The 20,140-nt window shown below is 43.1% G+C and overlaps 1 protein-coding gene across 1 annotated transcript in view; it reads left to right on the plus strand.

Annotated features, from left to right (window-relative positions):
• Window positions 1-19,779, plus strand: part of hip1 (huntingtin interacting protein 1) — a 33,378-nt gene extending 13,599 nt beyond the window's left edge. Inside the window, exons 5-29 of the mRNA XM_076100560.1 lie at window positions 178-258; window positions 2,428-2,504; window positions 3,298-3,359; window positions 4,411-4,551; window positions 6,009-6,066; window positions 6,219-6,294; window positions 6,578-6,721; window positions 7,331-7,428; window positions 7,636-7,708; window positions 7,818-8,001; window positions 8,388-8,476; window positions 8,579-8,695; window positions 8,894-8,995; window positions 10,409-10,603; window positions 10,812-11,136; window positions 11,906-12,013; window positions 12,928-13,064; window positions 13,250-13,360; window positions 13,689-13,747; window positions 14,984-15,077; window positions 15,501-15,601; window positions 15,831-15,936; window positions 16,071-16,194; window positions 16,314-16,375; window positions 16,953-19,779. Of these exons, the coding sequence (XP_075956675.1) occupies window positions 178-258; window positions 2,428-2,504; window positions 3,298-3,359; window positions 4,411-4,551; window positions 6,009-6,066; window positions 6,219-6,294; window positions 6,578-6,721; window positions 7,331-7,428; window positions 7,636-7,708; window positions 7,818-8,001; window positions 8,388-8,476; window positions 8,579-8,695; window positions 8,894-8,995; window positions 10,409-10,603; window positions 10,812-11,136; window positions 11,906-12,013; window positions 12,928-13,064; window positions 13,250-13,360; window positions 13,689-13,747; window positions 14,984-15,077; window positions 15,501-15,601; window positions 15,831-15,936; window positions 16,071-16,194; window positions 16,314-16,375; window positions 16,953-17,120 (2,892 nt within the window). The 3' untranslated portion in view covers window positions 17,121-19,779. The remainder of the gene's footprint in view (window positions 1-177; window positions 259-2,427; window positions 2,505-3,297; window positions 3,360-4,410; window positions 4,552-6,008; window positions 6,067-6,218; window positions 6,295-6,577; window positions 6,722-7,330; window positions 7,429-7,635; window positions 7,709-7,817; window positions 8,002-8,387; window positions 8,477-8,578; window positions 8,696-8,893; window positions 8,996-10,408; window positions 10,604-10,811; window positions 11,137-11,905; window positions 12,014-12,927; window positions 13,065-13,249; window positions 13,361-13,688; window positions 13,748-14,983; window positions 15,078-15,500; window positions 15,602-15,830; window positions 15,937-16,070; window positions 16,195-16,313; window positions 16,376-16,952) is intronic.
• The last annotated feature ends 361 nt before the right edge of the window (window positions 19,780-20,140 follow it).

Genomic DNA, 20,140 nt, shown 5'->3' on the forward strand with positions numbered 1-20,140 from the left:
AAATGAAATGGTTCTTTCATGTTTATTGTATGCTGCCTTCAGCCAAAGTGCCCCTACGAATTTCCTCAAAACACCAAATGATTTGCTTCTTTCTTTAACCAAGTCCTCCAGGAGGAGAAAAGAATATTTTCCACTTTCTCCTAATGTCCCTCTTCCTCCCCCACTCTCTCCCCCCAGGGTCACCTGAGTGAAGGCTATGGGAAGCTGTGCAGCATCTACCTCAAACTGCTCATCACCAAAATGGAGTTCCACATCAAAGTGAGTTGGCCTGGCCTATAAAAATCCAGCTCCGGTCTCCCTCGTCACTCATTATCTTTGTCTCAGACTCTGTTTTTAGTGCCAGCGCGTCTCTGCAGGAGGCCGGCTTCATAGAAAATTCTGGCTTTCACACTAATGGCCTCTCAGGGATCTGTAATGTCGCCTTTTTATGAGACAGCAGAGCAGAGCGGAACAGGGACCGAGGGGTAGTGTTGATGCTATCGCAGGGAGATGAAATTCTTACCCAAACAAAGTGGTTTTAGAGGGCAGTCTGCCAAATCTTAACATCAGAATCAAAGGAGTAACGTGACACGTTGGCAGATTGATTTGCTTTAATGTAAACTCTCTATACCCTGTTTTTGCTAAATTAGTTGCTTGTACATCAGCAGGCAGGTTGATATATAAGCTCGCATGCAACGTCTAGAGTCGCCGCTGAGCTCCCAGAGAAGGAAATGCAAATTGTCATCTCACACTCTAGATAAAGGTCAATTAATCAACAATCAGCTCCCGTAAACACCGTCTCATATAAACCTTATCAAAGCAAAGGGCTGGTGAACTAACAAGAATAGCTTTTTTTGCTCATTTTTACCTGCTAGATTATCACTATCGTACGTGCGTATTTCTAAAGAAATATTGTGACTTAACTTATTTGATCATTGATTTCTGATTAATTGCATAATTAACAGAATGAGGTGATATGCGAAGCGTCGCTGTAACCTGACAAGAGTGGATCTTTTTTTTGTCTTCGTTTCATCTCTTGGGAGTCCCCACACCTGTCCACCTTTATGCTTCATATCATTTCGGCAGCAGAGAAACGAGAACAGTTCAGTGCTGCAGTTTTTACGTAAATCCAGCGTAACGGTATGTTCGATTCAGAGCGAGGGTTTTGTTTTGATTGGCTTCCGACTACTGAGACAGAATCAAAGAAAGCACGGGAGCAGTTCAAAGTACAAACAATACATTAACCCGAGGGATTCAAAAGCTTGGCAACCGGCAGTGCTGAAGGAAGTATTCAGATCCTTTACTTAACCGGTAACTTCACCTTGTTTTTCAAGTGACTAATTTTTTTAATTGGTCCAGTATTGAAGGTGAACGCTGCAGCCACCAAACACGCTGTAATGTATCCGCTCTGGGCGACTGCTCACCATCATCGCACTGCCATTAAAAGTCCTTGTTTTTGCCGCTGACGAGCTCAGATTATTATAACTGTCTGACAACATTATGGAAACGGAGAAATAAAACGCTTTTCTTTACCTTTTGCTTGATCCCGTCTGTCTGTTATTGTGCCTCCCTCAAGGAGAAGTCTCCATCTGAAGTCTCGCACATCGTCGAAATCAGCTAAATATTCAGCCGTGACTTTGGAAAATCTTTTAGAAAACACCCAGCTAAGCTTTCTGTCCTCCAACCGACTCAAACTGTCGACAGCACCGGTGTCCCGTGGCACTCGTCTCTTCAAATCTCACATTTCCACCGTTGTCTTCAGGCAAACAGGAGGTAAAGGAAAACCGTTTAATATCTCTGTTTCCATGATGTTGCCAGACACTTAAAATAGCAATCTGAGCCTCTCAGTGGCAAAAACAAGCATTCGTCACTCTGACACAAAAACATGGAAGAAAAAAGGGTCCAGGTTGAAAAATACCAAAGTTACCCTTTAATGCTGCTCTAATCAATATTTCACAATAATAATAATGGATCATGTGATTATATCTGTGGGTCGCTCATAGTGACGAATGAACAGAGAATTTTCAGCTTTTTTCAGCTCATTGTTTTGTTTTTCTGGCCCACAAATTTACTGTTTCGTTTCATTCTTGCCAATCTCATCTTAGAAACCCACTTTACTCTACCTGCACACTAACTGATGAACATAGTGGAACATTTAGCGGCTGAAGTGACAGGCTTGTTTCTAAGGAGTTGGTAGAGACCAAAACCAGAGGTAGAAGAGAGTTAATATTGGACTTAAATTCATCAGGTGCAAACACGACTCGTGCATGAATTATGAAATGGAAACAAGTAAAGTACACGACATTTGTACTTAAGTACAGTACTTGCGTTAATGTACTTTACATTCCCGCCTGTTAATGGTTATAAACGTGCCTGTAAAACGGTCACGAGTTCGTCTCAGACGGACGTCAGGACGGCTGAACCTCCGACTGTTGTCCTCTCTTTCAGAACCCTCGGTTCCCTGGAAACCTGCAGATGTCAAACCGACAGCTGGACGAGGCGGGAGAGAACGACGTGAACAACTTGTGAGTGTGTCGCTGCTGCAGCTTCGCGTGTTCCTATTTTATATATATATATATATATATATATTATATTATTCTTATGTTGATGTGCTTATTGCCGGCCAGGCCCCAGGATCCAGATATTAACGAGCTTCAGTGTTACGTCTCAAACTGTGTTGAACAAAGTGTGAAATTAAATTCAAACGGATGAATTCATTAATCACAATGCACCAGAGCCACAAGAACTTACTCATGGGGATCATTGTAGAGGTGTTGTTTAGCACAAGTCGGTAGAAAAAGTTGTTTAGAAATTCAAATGGAGGGACTTTTTCCTTCTCCGATTGTTAAAGAGTTTGAGGCCTTAAGAGGTAAAAGTTTTGTGTAGATTTATTCCCAGGTCGGGTATTTTACCCCAGCTTTGACCGTGACTCAGACTCTCAGAATGCAGGAAGGAAATTATTTCCGGCCCAATGCTGGGACACGCATGGAAGTGAATATATAATGAATAAAATCAAATTGGGCAGTTATTATTATTTAATAATGTACGAATATGATATGAGGCCCTAGCCATATCATTTTACTTTTGTCCTGTCTCTTTTTTGTTTGCATCTCTTCCTATTGGTCTAATCCAAAGATCTTCGTGCACTGATGTCTGCATTGTCTACAGGCAATCCGATAGGAGTCTATTGCATAATTTTAGCAGGTTTTTCTGCATATACGAACAGATTTCTGGTTGCAAACAGGAATATGAAACGTGTGTGTTTGCAGAAATCATGTAAAAGTGTTCGTCCCTCTTTCTGTGTCTCCCCTCCTTTAGCTTCCAGCTGACAGTGGAGATGTTTGACTACCTGGAGTGTGAGCTCAACCTCTTCCTGGGCGGTAAGCTATTCTGGTCCGACTGTGCTGCCCTGTGCTACCAGCTGTGCTTATCTGAGCCAGATTATGATGTGGCACGCACAGGTTGATGATACACTGACAGACAGGAAGACGCAGTCTGACCGATAGGTGTACTGTACGTAATGGTGCACAGGAATAGACGCTCTGACGGCTGTTAGTGGTTAGATACCGGATGGTGGCCGTGCTGTTGTCTGGGTGAGTCATCCTGGGTTAAAGTCTCCTAAAGTATGGACGGGACTCAAAATAGACAGGATGAGATGTGACCAAGAGGAAATGCTCGGAAAGCTGTTTTCTGCCATTCATAGATGAACAGAAAGAAATTAAATGATTGTTTCTTTGTCTGATAGAGAAACCATATCTCTATTCATATTCAGGACAAACTTATGACTTATATTTTCTACGTGTTTGCTGTGATCTGATATTCTACTAGATATACACAAAAACACATGAGTGTCACCTCACACCCGGATCTCAAAGCCCTCGTCAGCTTCCTCTTTCGGTCTGGTATATTTTAAAGGCATCACGTCATCCAGGGGTTAAGAGGCCAGGCCTTGTGTGTGTGTGTGTGTGTGTGTGTGTGTGTGTGTGTGTGTGTGTGTGTGTGTGTGTGTGTGTGTGTGTGTGTGTGTGTGTGTGTGTGTGTGTGTGTGTGTGTGTGTGTGTGTGTGTGTGTGTGCTCGTGCGTGTTCTAGCTGTGCAGGAAACCACACCTCTGCAGTGAACACAGAGGCTCTCCAGGCTTTGGGGGTTGTTGTGAGCAGGGAAATGAAAGAGGGGCGTAATGATGGAGGCAGAGAGGTGGTCAGACAATCCTGTTAGTGTTCAGTTTGCTGCTCCACTTTAACCTTGAGCACAGCAGAACAACTTGATTGGTTCATGATGATGTATGAGCCCTGTGCACGAGTGTCTCACTGATGTGTGTGATGATAACTGACGGGTTTGCGCGACTGTGTGTGTGTGTGTGTGTGTGTATTGATCCTGTGGATACATCTATTGATCGTGTGTGTTTTTCTCTCTCTCTCCCCCTCCCCAGTTTTCAGCTCACTGGACATGTCTCGGTCGGTGTCGGTGACGGCGGCGGGCCAGTGTCGCCTGGCCCCCCTCATCCAAGTCATCCTGGACAGCAGCCACCTGTACGACTACACCGTCAAGCTGCTGTTCAAGCTGCACTCCTGTGAGTGACGCACACCCCTGTTGGTCAAACTGCACACCGACAGGCTAATAGCACACTGTACAGGTTGTTCAGTTCTGGTCAAGTTACAAATATTGTGCAGTTAAAGGGAAACACATGGCAGTGAGTCGTTGTTTATCAACTTTATTTCAAAGCTAGTGGTCATCAGTTGGGTTGTCATGCTGAAATTAACTTGTTACGGTGCAAATTAGAGTTCAGACCTTATTAAAAATGTGTTATTATAATGTCAATTGAATCATTTAGTCAGTATTTTCTTACCAACTCTCTCTTTACTTGACGTAAATCGCTCGTTTCAACCTGATGAATGCCACCTACTCATGAGGGAGGTGCACGTTGATAGGATTTAATCATTAGCATAATCAATTCTCGTAAACAGATAAGCAAGATTCATTCAGAATGTCTATAAAAAGCTGAATGTCACACCGCAGAGCTTCAAGTCCTGCTGTTAGAAATCAGCAGACGAAGAGAAAACAAGTTTAGCAGTGTCTGTAGTGGGTTAATAATTAATTTCCTTATGAGTTAATCTGACAATTATTTTCATGATTCATCATTTACTCTACGAGAAAAGGTCAAATAGAAGTGAAAAACAGCCGTTACAACTTTCCAGAGCCCAGAGTGATAAATTGTTTTATCTGACCAACAGTCCAGAATTAAACAATATTTCATCTTCTATCAAACATTATAAAAACAAGAAGCAAATCCTCATATTTGAGAAGCTGGAACCAGCAAAGATTTGAAAGTAAGATACCTGCCGGCTGATGTTTTTCGATCTTTGCTGCTCCAGTCAGGAGTTGTATTATGTGACCTGGAACAAAAACTGTAAGAATATTAAAACAGTAAAATATTAATGATGTGTCAGAAATAAAGACAGAATGAAGGTTAGATCTAAAAAATAAAATCATAAAAAATAGCTACGATGATGATAATATGATGAAAAGAATATTAAATTAGCATTAGCCTAAGTTTGTTTAAGTTATATTTCATTTGAATTAATTTGAGCTGATAAAGACAGGTCCTTGTTTTAACACAATATAATTGGTAAAAGCCACAACACATCTGTTCGTATGAGTGGTTCTTTCATTGCCTCCTGAGCAGCAGCTTTACCTTTAGCTCTGTATAATGTGAGTTAATACTTAAAATGCGTGACACGTTTCTTCAAAGGTTCAAAGACGACATGCTCTGCTCGGAGTTTTCAGACCTTTTGGCTCCGCTGGATAAACAAAAAAAATGCGTGCAATTCAGTTCCAACAAGCCTTTTCTCAGTGTCTGAAAAGACGATGTTTGGGAGATTTGAAGGCTTTCACCTCCCAGCTTTAATACTTTCATGCTCAAAATCCCATCAACCACGTGTGCACTCAAACTTTACGTACAAACACGGAATACCTGAACAGTGTTTGTGTCCCAGCGCTGACGTGTTTGTGTTTTGTGTGTGCTTGCAGGCCTTCCAGCAGACACTCTGCAGGGCCACAGAGATCGCTTCCAGGAACAGTTTAAGAAGTATGAAGTTCACTTGCAGTCGCTGGAACACAGCCGGTCACGGTTTCGAGTGTAACCTTGAGGGCTGAGCTCTTAGCACCGCGTCAAATTCATTTTCTTTGTCTTTGTCTTCTCGCCTCGTCTGTCCTGATCTCTCCGTCTCTGTGTTTCAGGTTAAAGGGTCTGTTCTATCGCTCCAGTAACTTGCAGTATTTCAAGAGGCTGATTCAGATCCCACAGTTGCCTGAGGTGAGACCCCGCCCTCAATAAGTCCACATTTTAACCACATTTAAGCCTAAAGTGGACCCGCTACGGTTGTTTCAGGTTTCTGTTCCCCGAAGGATTCATTCATTTCCCATCAGAAAGTTCTGCCTTTTGATAGTTTATCTTTATATACCAGTTGTTTCAAACTCTAAAACAATTCTTGATTATATCTTGTTTGGGGCACGTCTATCTGCATCCAGCAAAAGCCTGTTATAAGCCCACGAATAACAATATGGTGATTATAATTGTGCGGTGTGTTTCTTGGCAGAACCCGCCTAACTTCCTGCGTGCGTCGGCTCTGTCGGAGCACATCAGCCCCGTGGTCGTGATCCCCGCAGAGTCGTCGTCCCCCGAGTCGGAGCACGTGGTGGAGACGGACGACCTGGTGGACACGGACGTCCCCGCGCTACCGGTAACTAAACAAGAGAAGTTTCCCTGAGTGGTTCCTTCTTAAAATGCACTTCATCTGTTCTGTGTATGGTTTGAAGAAGGATGTTGTGTCTGTGGAAGTAGTCGTAAGGCAACAGGTGCAATGTGGTAAACTGAGGGACATAAAGCAGGAAATTACCTGAGGAGACTCTCCTGTGATATTTTTCAGATTCTTGGTGAGATTACTCTCAACATCTGGTTTATATTTATGTCATGGTGTTAATTATATTGACTTTCACATAGCTGGCTGTTGGGAAAAAAACACATGTCTTCTATGAAACATCATAAATAAAGAGGTAATTAATGGCAGTTTGGACCCACAATCCAGCTGCAAAACACCTGGATTATTATTAGTAAACAAGCAGATTGATGGAGGCTCCTAATAAATCTATTAGATGACATGAAATTGTACGAACAAACTCTAAATAGGTAATGACTGTGTTTCATAGTAACTGTAACTATGCGGTTAGAAAAAAGAAGGAAACTCAGAATAATTACTTGGTTTAGTTAATGACAACAATAAAATGGTACCAATGTAAGTTTTAATCATCATGATATATTTCTTTTAAACCTGCTCGTTTTAAACACACAGCCTGCTTTGGAGACCAAGTTTGACGACCTGTTTGGCACCTCGGCTGCTATTGACCCGTTCAACTTCAACAGTCAGAACGGCTTACGGAAGGACGACAAGTAAGGCCAGAAAATGTTCGATCTGCATGATTATAGTTGTGACTCTACAGATATGGATCTTTGGTTTGATTGTATAAAATAAGACGTTCGATTGGATGCATACAAACATTTCAGACTAAAATCAAGCCAACTTTCATTTTTATCTGTTACAAGTCACCCATGAGCCCTGAGTTTACTTTTGATTGATGTTTTGTCTTCATCCATCAGAGACCGTCTGATTGAGCAGCTGACCAGGGAGATCCAGGCCCTCAAAGACGAGCTGGAGTCTTTCAGACTGGAGGTAAATATTTTCTTTATCACTCTTAACAGCTTACAGAAGTCATGTCTCGCACTCAAAGAAAGCCATCTACATTCTTTTCATCCCGCTCTCTCCCTCTGCTCCTCATCAGAGTGGGCGCTTGTGTCAGGCTCTGAGGGGGCGTGTCAATGAGCTGGAGGCGGAGCTTGCAGAGCAGAGCCACCTGAGGCTGCAGGCTGCAGGAGAGAGCGAGTTCCTGAAGGCGGAGCTGGACGACCTGCGGAGGGTCCGAGAGGACACGGAGAAGGAGCAGCGGAGCCTGACGGAGATAGAGAGTAAGACTCGATTTGTAACTTCAGCGGGAAGCTTCTTGGCCACATTATTGTATGATTCAGAAAGATATTTATTACATCAAAATAGTTTGGAATCAAGCTTTCTTGCCAACTTAGAAGTGTTAACTGCCGATATATAAAAGTTGTGGCAAACAAAATAAGAAAAATAACACCAGAAAAAAAAAGAAAGAACTCTTTGTCCATTAATTTCTCAAACAGTGAGTCAAAGCGAAAGGAAGGAGAAAAGTAGAGGTTGTAACATGAAAAATTTAAAAGGTTTAATTAAACTAGGCCTTCGTTGTAGCGATGACTTACCCGCAGTTTTTGTCAATGGTTGTGTCTGCTAATAACCGTGTCTGTCTCTCTCTATGTTGTGTGTGTCTAACCAGAAAAGGCTCAAGCCAATGAGCAGCGCTACACCAAACTGAAGGAGAAGTACTCGGAGCTGGTTCAGAGTCATGCCGACCTGCTGAGGAAGGTGAGGAAGACGAGTCTGACTTAGTCAAGTTCAATCAAATCCTTCTCTGTGTCCTTGTCCCCTCCTAAGAAACTCCTAAGTGTGTGTGTGTGGTGTGTGCAGAACGCAGAGGTCACGCGGCAGATGACGGTGGCTCGGGCAGCACAGGACGAAGTGGATGTAGTGAGGAGAGAGATGCAAGAGAAGGTGAAGGCCGCTCAGGAGGTTGCAGACAGACAGGTGAGTACGACATAAAGGTTGTTAGCGCTGCAAAACATGCACAGCGGATCCTCGGTGCAAATCATTTGGCTACAAAATGACCCAAACAGAAGAAACCGTCGATTAAAGTTTTTCTGTTTAAGGTGTTCAAACTGAGATGTTGTGAGGTGTCTAAAGAGAGTTTTTTTTTTTTTTTTTTTTTTTTTTTTTTTTACCCAGGAGCGGGACCAGCTGGAGCAGCTTCAGGAGCTGCAGAGAGAGCTGGTGTCCAGCAGGACCGAGCTGGACTCCCTGAAGACCACCATGGCCTCGTCACAACAGGTCACTCTCCTCTCACAAAATGAGGCTTGAATCTGCTAAACTGGATCTACGAAGTTGCTGTGAAAAGTTACTGAACTAATTCATCACGGTCCCAATTAAAATAGATAGACAGCTGCCGCAGGAAAGGGTGAAAAGATTAATGATGTGGAATCTTTCACTTACAAATCTGGGTGATCCTAATGGAGCACAGTCTGGATAAAATCTAAAAATGGGCTGCTGGCATCGTGCCATCTTACTCTCGCCATCAATTATTGGATGATCTCACTTACACCCCGCTTTTGTGGTATTAGTTACATCTTTGGTGCACAGACCTGTGTTTGGGAAAGGTCGACAGTATGGATCAGCTGTTCACGGGACCCGTTTTCTGAAACCTGAACCCAGAACAGTTAAGCACAGGCTATAATATATACCAGTCTGTAACCTGTATCAGGCTGTTCACATTGTGAAAACTAAATCCTCCTGACTGCAACTGGGGAGAACAGATCCTGCTCCAAAGTGAAATGCTCCACGATCACCGCACGATTTGTAACGGGCGACAGAAAGGCATTTCTTTATTTCTTTTTCCTTGCTTCAGTATACTCCCGCCGGCAAAAATTGATCTGTAGGAATAATTTGAATGGGATAATAAGGGGAGTGACAGCTCAGTAAGCCATGAATTCATGCTTTTAACTCTCACAACTCCACTGATTGCTCTTGACTCCCTTTGCCTTACCATTTCTGATGTTTTTCTGCACATGCAGCGCACCTCTTATCCGTCTCTGCCTCCCACTCCTGACGTCCCACTCTTGTTGCCACTTCTTATCAACTCTGTCACTCTTTCTGTCCTCCTCCATCATTTCTCTAATCTCCGTAGTCCGTTTCACACACAGCCCACGTTTTATCGCTCCTGTCACATGCCTTCAGCTTTCGCTAGCTCCTGCGTCCGTATTCTTAATGTTGTTTCTTCTTCATCTCTCTATATTTCTCGCTTTCTGTCGGACCTGCTGGGACTCAGGCTGTAAGTCTCACACTTGTTTTTCTTACTATGCACTCGCCACTGTGTATTTAACTAGTTAATAGTGCAAAAATGTAATTTCACAAACTTCCAGGACACAGGATCTGTTGTAACTCTTCACTCTGTTGCCACAGTTCATGTTTGTTGCATTGCAGCCAAGTTGCACAACCGCAGCTTGCCAGTGTTCTTTTGATTGTAAACTTAACCTCAACCTCTCTGGAGACAGTACGCCTCTCTGCAAACTTAAATGGAGGCAATATTGTTATAATCAGTGGCCGAAGATGAAGTGTTTTTTTTTTTTTTTCTTCAAACCACATCCTGAAATGTCATGTCGGCTACGTATTATCCTAACCATGTCTTCCTGTGGATTCATTGTTCCTCGTAATCATCTTCTTTTTTGTATCCCTCCGTCCTCGTAGTCGAGTGAGGTGCTGAGCACCCAGCTGGTCGCCCTGGAGTCTGAGAAGGCGGAGCTGGTGCAGTCCTTGTCGAAGGTGGAGGCGGAGTTGGCGGTCCACGGGGAGGAGCTAGAGCGAGTCCAGAGCTCGTTGGCGACTGAGAGGGAGAGCGGGGTGAAGACGGCCGAAGCCCTGCAGAACCAGCTCAATGAGAAGGTGACGAATTGTCTTTCTTTTATCAATTACTTAATTCACTTTCTTAATTAGCTGTAATAAATCAAGCAGATGTTTCGGTTGCAAGTGAAGGACCCAGCACGTCAATGAACGTCTTATTAATTTTCACATTTGGACCCTTTGACATTTCTAATAAAGGCTTGTGTGATAAGTTCACCCGTGTGAGTCTTGTGTGTATTTGCGCCCACAGGAGAGCAGGGAGCAGGCGTTAGAGAGCCAGCTGGTTGCAGCTCGCTGGTCCAGCCTGCAGGGAGCTGTGGAGGAGGCAGAGAAGATCATCCAGGATTCGCTGGCTCAGATAGACGACCCGGCGCACATCAGCTGCACCAGCTCCGCAGGTCAGAGCAGCTGTGAGGGGATGCTAATTAGCACTGTGTGTAGTGATGTTTGTGTGCACGCTCACATGTTGTTGTTTTTTATCTCTGCAGACTACCTAGCATCCAGATGTCAGGCCTCTTTAGACTGTATGGACCGACTCCATTCTGCCAGAGAGGCCTTCCTGGCTGACAACACAGGTGAGAGTTTAGCTTTGTAAAGGTGAGCATTAGAGGTAAAGATATGTAATAAGCTAGTACATGCCTTTTTTTTATACATTCTTTCGCTACTCAACATTGTCATGAAGACCGTCGTTATCAAACACACACCCTAAAATCATCATTATTAACGGCTCTCCGTTGTTTTGGCCGATAAGCTTTGCAGGGAACTATGTGATATCACCACTTTCTGAACCAATATACAAATGACAATGATGTAGGTGCAACATAATTAAGAAGTGAGGGTAAGTGTCAATCAAGCAGACAGAGAGTCTGTACATTAGTGGAAACACTGGTGAGGATGTACAACAGGCGTGTGTGGGCTTTAAAACATGAATCATTAAAACAGAGCGGGCTGCCAGGTAGAGCCAAAGCCGACACAAGGTGATAACTGTACTAGTGTGTTATGATAAGAGGAAAAACTATTGTCCTTTCAAAGCTAATTCCTTACTAGAAAACAAGTTTGACCACACGTATCGCTGTATTTTAAGGCGATGTACAGCAGTAGCTGTTTGCTAGCTACTAGCTTATATGCTATTAGCTTGCTAATGTCCCTCCTAAATGCTCAGTTGTGAAAAACAATGTTAATTTCTTTGTTCAAGTTTTTAGGAAATCATTCCAACCATAGTTATGTGTAAATACTAGTAAAAACCTGAGTGTATTAAAAGTAAAAACATCAAACAAGATAAAATAGTGATGTAAAGTTATGTTAACTGAGGCAGGTGTGATTTCAAATCATTTGTTCGTCCAGGTGTGTCTGAGCTGGTACGAGTGGTGACCCAGTGTGGCCACCTGGTGGGCGACACCATCGTTCAGGGTAGTGCCACCTCCCACATGGTGCCCGCGGGGCAAGCTGATGGTAAGTGTGTGTGTGTGTGTGTGTGTGTGTGTGAGACAGAGATAGAGATTGTACTCTCCACTTCACTCCTGATATTATCTGTGGGCCCAGACATGTACACGTTCTGACATGTCTGTAAGTAGTTCATACCTCCTCATGTGTTACGTATATAAAGTAAGGTTGGGCCATTTGAGTTATGACTGTTGTCTCTATAATTAGCCTGGATAAACATTGATGTCAGTGTGTAATCTTCTGGTTATGCCGAGTATCAGTCTATATCCGAACAGCCAAATTCTGCATGGATGAAACAAAGTTGCTGGCTTCATTCAGGAGTAATGTCTGCGGGATTTAGCTCTCTTTGTAGATAGTTAGCAGCCTAGACAAGTCTAAACATGCCTAAATATAATTGGACAGCAGTCTTATTATTGCAACAAAAAAACAACAATATGGAATTAAAACTGGGTCAAACTGAAGCGGCGTCTGTAGCTGTGGCTCTGACAACCCTGTCTGTCCAGACTGTACCGAAACATTTGAATGAAGCATAAGAAAGTACAGTTTGATGCAAATCAGCTGGCTGCCCTGCATCTTGCAGCAGGCCGACGGCTGCCGTAGAGGTAGTTTTGGTTTCTCCTTGTCTTCTCACCTGAGTGGCTGTTTCAGCTGTTGGTTGACACTTTGCCTGAAGGGATGTCAGAATAATTAACACTGCAGCTGCAGCCACTAGTGGCATCGTTACACATCAGAGTTTACAGAAGACACAACGTGGTATTTTAATAGACAATGCCATTGTGGCATGCAAACCTATAATTAGTTTTCTTCAGTGTGTCTTCTGTGGGTGTAATACTGGTAATGTCACTTCTTTTTCACTGGAGCAGCTCCACAAATAGTTTTTTTATTTTAATGACGTGCGTCCTACCTCTCTCTGTCCCCGTCAGCCCTGTCAGAGAGCGTGAAGGCGTGCGGGGCTGAAGCTCTGGCTCTGCTGGGTCAGATGAAGCAGCAGAGCAGCCTGTCTGCAGCTGACAACGGCAAGCTGAGGGCGGCTCTGGAGGCCATCCTGGCCACTGCAGAGGTCCATACTTCATACATACATACTAATGTTTGCACTCTGTCAACATAAAACGGGACGAAGTGTCCCTAGAGTTTCTGTATGATGAGACCAGGAATCAGTTTGATTGAATCTAGACCGTGATAAAAGGGTTACATTTGTTTGCTTTAATCCTGACTTCAGTCTCTCTTGTTCTGTCTTTCGGTCAGAAACTGCGTCCTCGGGGTTTGGAGCTACAGCAGGGGGAGCTGGGAGATCTAGTGGAGCAGGAAATGGCTGCCACTTCCGTTGCTGTGGAGTCGGCGGCTGCCAGAATAGAGGTTTGTGTGTTTAGCTGTGGTCGTCTGGTGGCAGATGTTTTGTATTTAAATGCACTTGCTGTGTGTGTGTGTGTGTGTGTGTGTGTGTGTGTGTGTGTGTGTGTGTGTGTGTGTGTGTGTGTGTGTGTGTGTGTGTGTGTGTGTGTGTGTGTGTGTGTGTGTGTGTGTGTGTGTGTGTGTGTGTGTGTGTGTGTGTGTGTGTGTGTGTGTGAGAGAGGCTCTTTGTAAGCTGTGTGAAAACATTGTCCCTTGTTTCACTTTCCAGCAGAATTAACTTCAAAGTGTCTCTTTTTTGTTGTGTCCCTTGTGCCTCTGTAAATCCCAACAGGAAATGCTCAACAATTCTCGAGCGGTCGATACAGGAATCAAGATGGAAGTCAATGAGAGGTAATGCACCGCTTCAGACTTGGAATCACTTTCTACCGTCACAATAATCGCCAACTGTCACCTCAAATTAACGGAATACTTGAAGAATATTGCATCTAAATGAGATTCAGGAGAGTGCAAGACATTTTACAAAAATTAACCATAACTTAACCATAAACTGGAACTATCAGTAGCCAGAACAACACCAACCTCTTGGGTTAAAGACAAATTAATTAGCCTGAAAAACATATGAAGATTGAGTAACCGATGTTATAGATGGATACAGTAAGCCCAGCCTCCTGTTATGTTTGTAAAAGAGCTGACCACATGATGTAATGGTTTCCAACAGCGGCAATGAACTGGAAAAGGAAAATAGAGATGCTTCTAGAGAAAGGCAGCACAACAGTTACACAACGTTTCAGTGAAGTTGCAGACGGTCACACATTGAGGGCTGACGTGCGAAGAATTTGATCAGTTCTGCCACAAAGCCGACGCAAACTGTGAAGTCTGAAGCCGGTGTGGCACGTAATGTTTGTCTGCGGTTTTTCATCCATGCAAACCTATAATTACTCTTCTTCAGTGTGTATTCTGTCGGTTTAGTAATGTCACTCCTTTGTCACTGGAGCAGCTCCACAAATTGTTATGATATCACAGATGTCTTACACCTCATTGGTTTATTTATACGGTGCAACTAACAGCTCCAGGAAGTGCAGAAATCTCTTGATTACGTTATTGTGCAGAAGCTTGAAGCTCCAAACTTCAGTGATTTTGTTTCTTGCACATAAATCTTCACTAAACCACCCAATGTTACGTTCAGTTGTAAGTTTCAGATTTTGCTGCTTTTGTCTCGTACGTAAGTGTGCATGTCATCAAGTAGTTTTCATCTTTATTTATCCAGTCTGTGTAATTATTCTCTTTGTGTGCAAATGAAGCCAATTAAACTTTAGTTTTCTGCGCTCTTTATTTCTCTGACTTAATTATTAATGTAAAAACAAAACAGTTGTTTTCTCAGTAACTCCTGCACCAGTGCTGCTGTGAGAGATAATTATGAAAAGAGACAAACAACTACCGCAGCTTCAAATGATACGTTGAGAATTTAGGTCAGTGGTGCATTGATCATGCAATAATTAGACGGTGGGGAAACTAACTGGTATTTCCAAATAGTGAGGAAGCTGGTGTCTTTCTGTAGTGAGCGCCGTCTTTCATGATGTGTCAGTGAGTCAGTGTTTGTTTCTTCTGCTCTGTCGCCTCCTGCAGGATTTTGGCCTCCTGCACAGAGCTGATGCAGGCGATCAAGGAGCTTATTTTGTCTTCCAAAAATCTGCAAAAGGACATCGTGGAGAGTGGCAGGGTGAGTTTCTTCTTCTGCGTTTCAACAGTGACAATGAGATGTTTGTCATATTGTTAACAGATTTCACACGATCAGATATTCAGCATCATTTCTCTAATAACATCAAACCGACTGATTTAGAATATTCAGCTTTATCGTCTTATATACTGGATAGATACATTTCATATTCACAAATGTTTATGATTCAACTAACAATATTTTACTAAATTACAAATAGAGTAATTAATAAAAAAATAAGACTACATAAAATAAGAAGAATATACAAGTAGTATATAAGTAGGAACTATACAAAACTATACAAGAATGAACAAGAGCAATTGAAGATAAACCTGCGAGGTAGTGACAGCCCCTGTGTTCATACCTGAGAGTTTCAAATGTGTCTCATGAAACATATATTTTATTATTCCCTCTTTTGTCCACCAGGGGGCAGCCTCCATGAAGGAATTTTATGCCAAGAACTCCCGCTGGACTGAGGGCCTGATCTCTGCCTCCAAAGCAGTGGGATGGGGCGCCACGGTCATGGTGTAAGTATCAGTCCTCCCTCCTGAGCGTCTCCTTCTTACCGCGGAGTATAACAGTGTTGTGAGTCTTAACAGTGCTGAAGAATGAAAGAGGTGACCTTTACGAGGAAATAACTAAAGAACAAACAAGACAGTAAATCATGTCTCAAGCCTGGAAGGACATTCGTAAATCAGGTGGTTCCTACTGTGCTGTGAACAAAGTGGTGTTAACCTCCTAACGCTGTCGTTCCAGGGATGCTGCTGATCTGGTGGTGCAGGGCAAAGGGAAGTTTGAGGAGTTGATGGTGTGTTCACATGAAATAGCTGCCAGCACAGCACAGCTAGTGGCTGCCTCTAAGGTGAGCAAAGAATGCACAGTGTTTCATTCTGCCGGTGTCTGAATGGTAGCTAACAGAGGAATACAGCTATGAGCAGAGGTCCCATGTTGTAGAACTCGTGTCTCTTGAATGGCTGCCTGTTCTCCCCTCTCCAGGTGAAAGCAGACAAGGACAGCGGCAACCTGCACCGCCTGCAGAAGGCGTCCCGGGGCGTCACACAGGCCACCGCGGCGGTCGTGGCCTCCACCAAGTCTGGGAAGTCCCAGATTGAAGAGAAAGGTGAGAAAGTTAGGCTTTATTTGATCATAATACAAAATGTCCAATTGTTTTTTCGGGAGTTCAAAGCGACAAGTTGTAAGAAAAACTCTGTTTGAACATAATTTGTTCTTTGTGTGCAGATACAATGGACTTCTCCAGCATGACTCTCACCCAGATCAAACGACAAGAGATGGACGCACAAGTAAGCGGCAGAATACAGCAAATATATCGACCTGAATGAGCCACAAAACTGAGTTGAGAGTCTTAAAAATATGCTTTAAATTATGTAGAGAAGCAAAAGTAACTTCACTCCAGGAAGCTGCTCTGCATTTCAATGGAAACGAGGAACATTCTCTCTCCCATTTAGCCCACAGCATGAGGAAATCTTATTTTAGGAATTAAATATTTAGTAATCTATCAGGACGGATGATATGTGAGTTTATGTCTGAAGTTTCCACATCAGACTAAAAGGTGTATTGTTCTCCGTCCATTGAGAGCGGCCATATGAACACTTCACTCTGTGTTGTGGCTCCTCTTCCCCCGACATTTGTATATAATAATTGTATATAAAAATCAAATCATAGGGAAAAGGTAAAATAATGAGTAAGTTCATCAAGTGTCTTGCATGAGACCCAAGAACAATAATATTTGTTCCCTCCTATTCTGTCTCCATGCAACTATTTTCTGTGTGTGACTCATAAAAACAAGGAGGTATTTCGTGGCTTGCAGGGAAATGACGGGTGTGTGTTTGTCGTCTGCTCGTGTCTGTGTTTCCTCAGGTCCTGGTTCTGGAGCTGGAGACTCGTCTGCAGAGGGAGCGCGAGCGTCTCGGCGAGCTGAGGAAGAAACATTACGAGCTGGCCGGAGTAGCGGAGGGCTGGGGCGAGCAACAAGAGGGTAAGGCAGAGGACGACCACTATAGTTTAAACACACCCCCAAACAATTAACATTAATCCGTCTCTTTCTCAATCGGCACAGGTTGAGACCTGCCAGCGCTGTCGTCCCCCTCCTACGCCAGAAGACCGGCTTCTGCCTGCCTCTTTCTATTTATACACTTTTCACCCTCTTTCTTCCTTGTGTTCTTCTCTCTCTCTCTTTTCTTTGTTTGTCATCGAAGCCAAATTAAAAGGTGCTTCTTTTTCTAAACCTGCTTCTCCACCCATGTCCAAGGGTTCAGCGACGGGGGGGGGGCATTGAAGGGAGGAACCAATAGATGTGAGGAGTGGAAGGTTTGGGGGAGGGGGGGTGCCCGACTTCATGGTGTCACACCCCTCCATGCCATGCCTCTCCTCCAGGTCTGTGTTGGATGAAACGCTGTCAAAGTGAAGTGGATCTGTTCTACGGAGTATTTATTGTCTTTTTCTTGCCCGTTTTTTTTAATAACGGCACTCCGTCGAGGAGTCACAATGGAGACGCAAAGAGCACAAGTTCAACTCAAGACATCCCAGGATGCACTGCACAAGGGCCAAACTCTCAGCAGTAATAAGAAGGACTGTTCTTGCCCCTCCCCATTCCCCAAATCATGTCTCTGTGTAACATAGATGGCCTGCTCTCCTCCTAAAACAAGTGTTGTGAGCTTGAAAGGCCGTCTATCTGTCTTAATCTTCCTCCCTAGTTTCTTCCTCACTGTGAGTTATCACCTGATCAAGTCCACACCGCTTCACTGCCTGGTTCACTGGACCTTCTGCCTTTCACCTTTCTACCATTAACGACCGTGACTGTTTACTCGAGCCGACCCTCTTTTTTTTTTTTTTTTTTTCTCTTTTTCTTTTAATGGACGCTTGCATGGAAACTCTTAAATCTGCTCCAAAATCAGGAGTACTTTCAGAAAAAGAAAAGGAAAGTTTTTTGTTTTTTTTTCTCTCAACAGTCGTCTCCCTGTGAGCTTTGAGACTGCCGACTCCCTCGTGCTACATCGTCGGAGGTAGCGGTGCATCGTGGGAAGGACTGATGAGAGAGAAAGTCGTTGCTCAAACTCTACAGACGTGGGGTCGTTTTTGTCATTTCCCCTTTTTTATATTGGTTAAAGGAGGTAGAGGGAGGCAAACTTCCTTTTTATATACAAGAAAAAAGCAACAGCAGTTCAAGCAACAGTTGTTAAACAAAGTTGAAGACCCTTATTGGTGCATACAGACATCGGTCACCTCAACAGATCTGTCACAGAAGCAGCAGCTGTGCAGGTGCAGCTGGGCTCCTGTCACATAATGGACTGTTAACCGCGTCGTCTTCTGGTAGACGGCCATCCAAGTCGTTCGCTCGATTACTTCCTGGAGGACTTCTGCTGAGGGTTTTTCAGAAGAAAGGACTGCCCCCTCTCGGCCAGAGAAAAATCTGCAGTAGCAACAAAAGGAAATCCTAAAAAAGTTTGAAATTCTGACTCGGACGTCGGGACACTTACACAATTATTCATGAAATGTTGTATCTGGTTTATCAACATGATCCTGCCTCTTCACATACCCTGCAGGACTGCAGTTTTAGACATCCTTCATGAACTTAACAGTCTGCCTGGACCACAATGGACTCTGAAGTGTTTTCAATAGCTTCCTAAAGACCAAGTAGCTGTGTATATAAACTACAAGCCTTCTTTTGTTGGAAATGATCTTTTGCTTTCGTTTAATCTAAAAAGCATTCAATAGCATTATTACTATTTTTTTTGCATCTCTCCAAGTAAGGATTCAGTTTAATTGAATTAGGAATGGTGCACTCGCTAGCCACAGGAGAGAGATGTTGTTATTTAACAGAAGTTCCTACTGAGACTGATGGACTGACTTTGAACTTGTTGCCAGTGGACTCTGTGAGCAGACTGATCATGCCTTTGTGCAAACCATGAGATGAGTAGGCATCCGTTTGATTTCTTCTTCCTGTTTGATGGCGACCATGATGATTCTCTTTGTCTCTCTCTCTCTGTGTCTTAACATACTTTGTTTTGACGCTCTGCTCCAGCTGTGTATCTAAAAAAAAAAGAAAAAGAGGTTGTGACACTGGTTTATTTAACAGACGCTGGTCAAATAGTATTTGCCAATAATTCTTAAAAACTAGTTTTAAACCACTTGCAGAAGCAGATGGGTGCTTTAAAAGAGAGAAAAGTGTTTTATTAGTCAGACTTTGAAATCATTTTCGCACCCATCTGCTGCCCCAAGAAGGTTAAACAAACGGCAAGTATTAATTGCATTACTGTTGGGTCCGGGTGTCTCTGTACTTAATCATGATTTTAGATGTGTTCTGTCACTTCTTCCACACCTGGGTAGCTGTTTTCATTAGAAATTGGAATGTAAAACATAAGACACATTTTATACGGTATTTCAAGTGTCTAGAAAGATGATTTGAATGCACCTTGAGGGTTGTTTGGTTATATTTTTGCCCAAATATTCTTAATTAACCTGTCTCTCTCTCTCTCTTTGTCTCCTCTCTCTTGGGTCTGTGTCTGTAGTCCTACCAGCTCAGCCAGCCTTTCAAACTGCCTCACACTGTAGTCGAAGAGAAACAAACACTCACATAGCAACATTGAAATATGTCTTTGTATGATATACTAAAACTATGTTGGTGGGTTTGTTTTTATTTTTTCAGTTTTTAATTAAAATAAATATTTCAACTCAATAATACAGACCCAGATACGACTGTGGTTCTTATGGTGTCGGGCGAGTCGGCTACAGTCTGCTATCATGAAATGTAATTAGTGAAGAGGAAACGAGTTACGTCAGCTGAGAGCACCGGTGTGTCTCTGCCCGTTCACCTGATGTGTTCTGTTTTTCCTCTACACGGTGTTATTCTTGGAAAGGCTGGATGTTACATAATCGCTGATTGATAAATTGCTTCAGCCACTGTTTTTTAATTAATAGACGTTGCATTTCAGCTTTTTTTCGCAGGAGATAATATGTACGTTTATGTGATGAATGCAAATGTTTTTAGTGCAGATATAATAAGATGCTTGTTTGCGTGTGCCTGAGCAAGAGAAGTGGCTCGATAA

The sequence above is a fragment of the Anarhichas minor genome, unplaced genomic scaffold (genome assembly GCF_050575085.1).
Source record: "Anarhichas minor isolate MPS153535 unplaced genomic scaffold, ASM5057508v1 ptg000026l, whole genome shotgun sequence".
Lineage (NCBI taxonomy): Eukaryota > Metazoa > Chordata > Actinopteri > Perciformes > Anarhichadidae > Anarhichas > Anarhichas minor.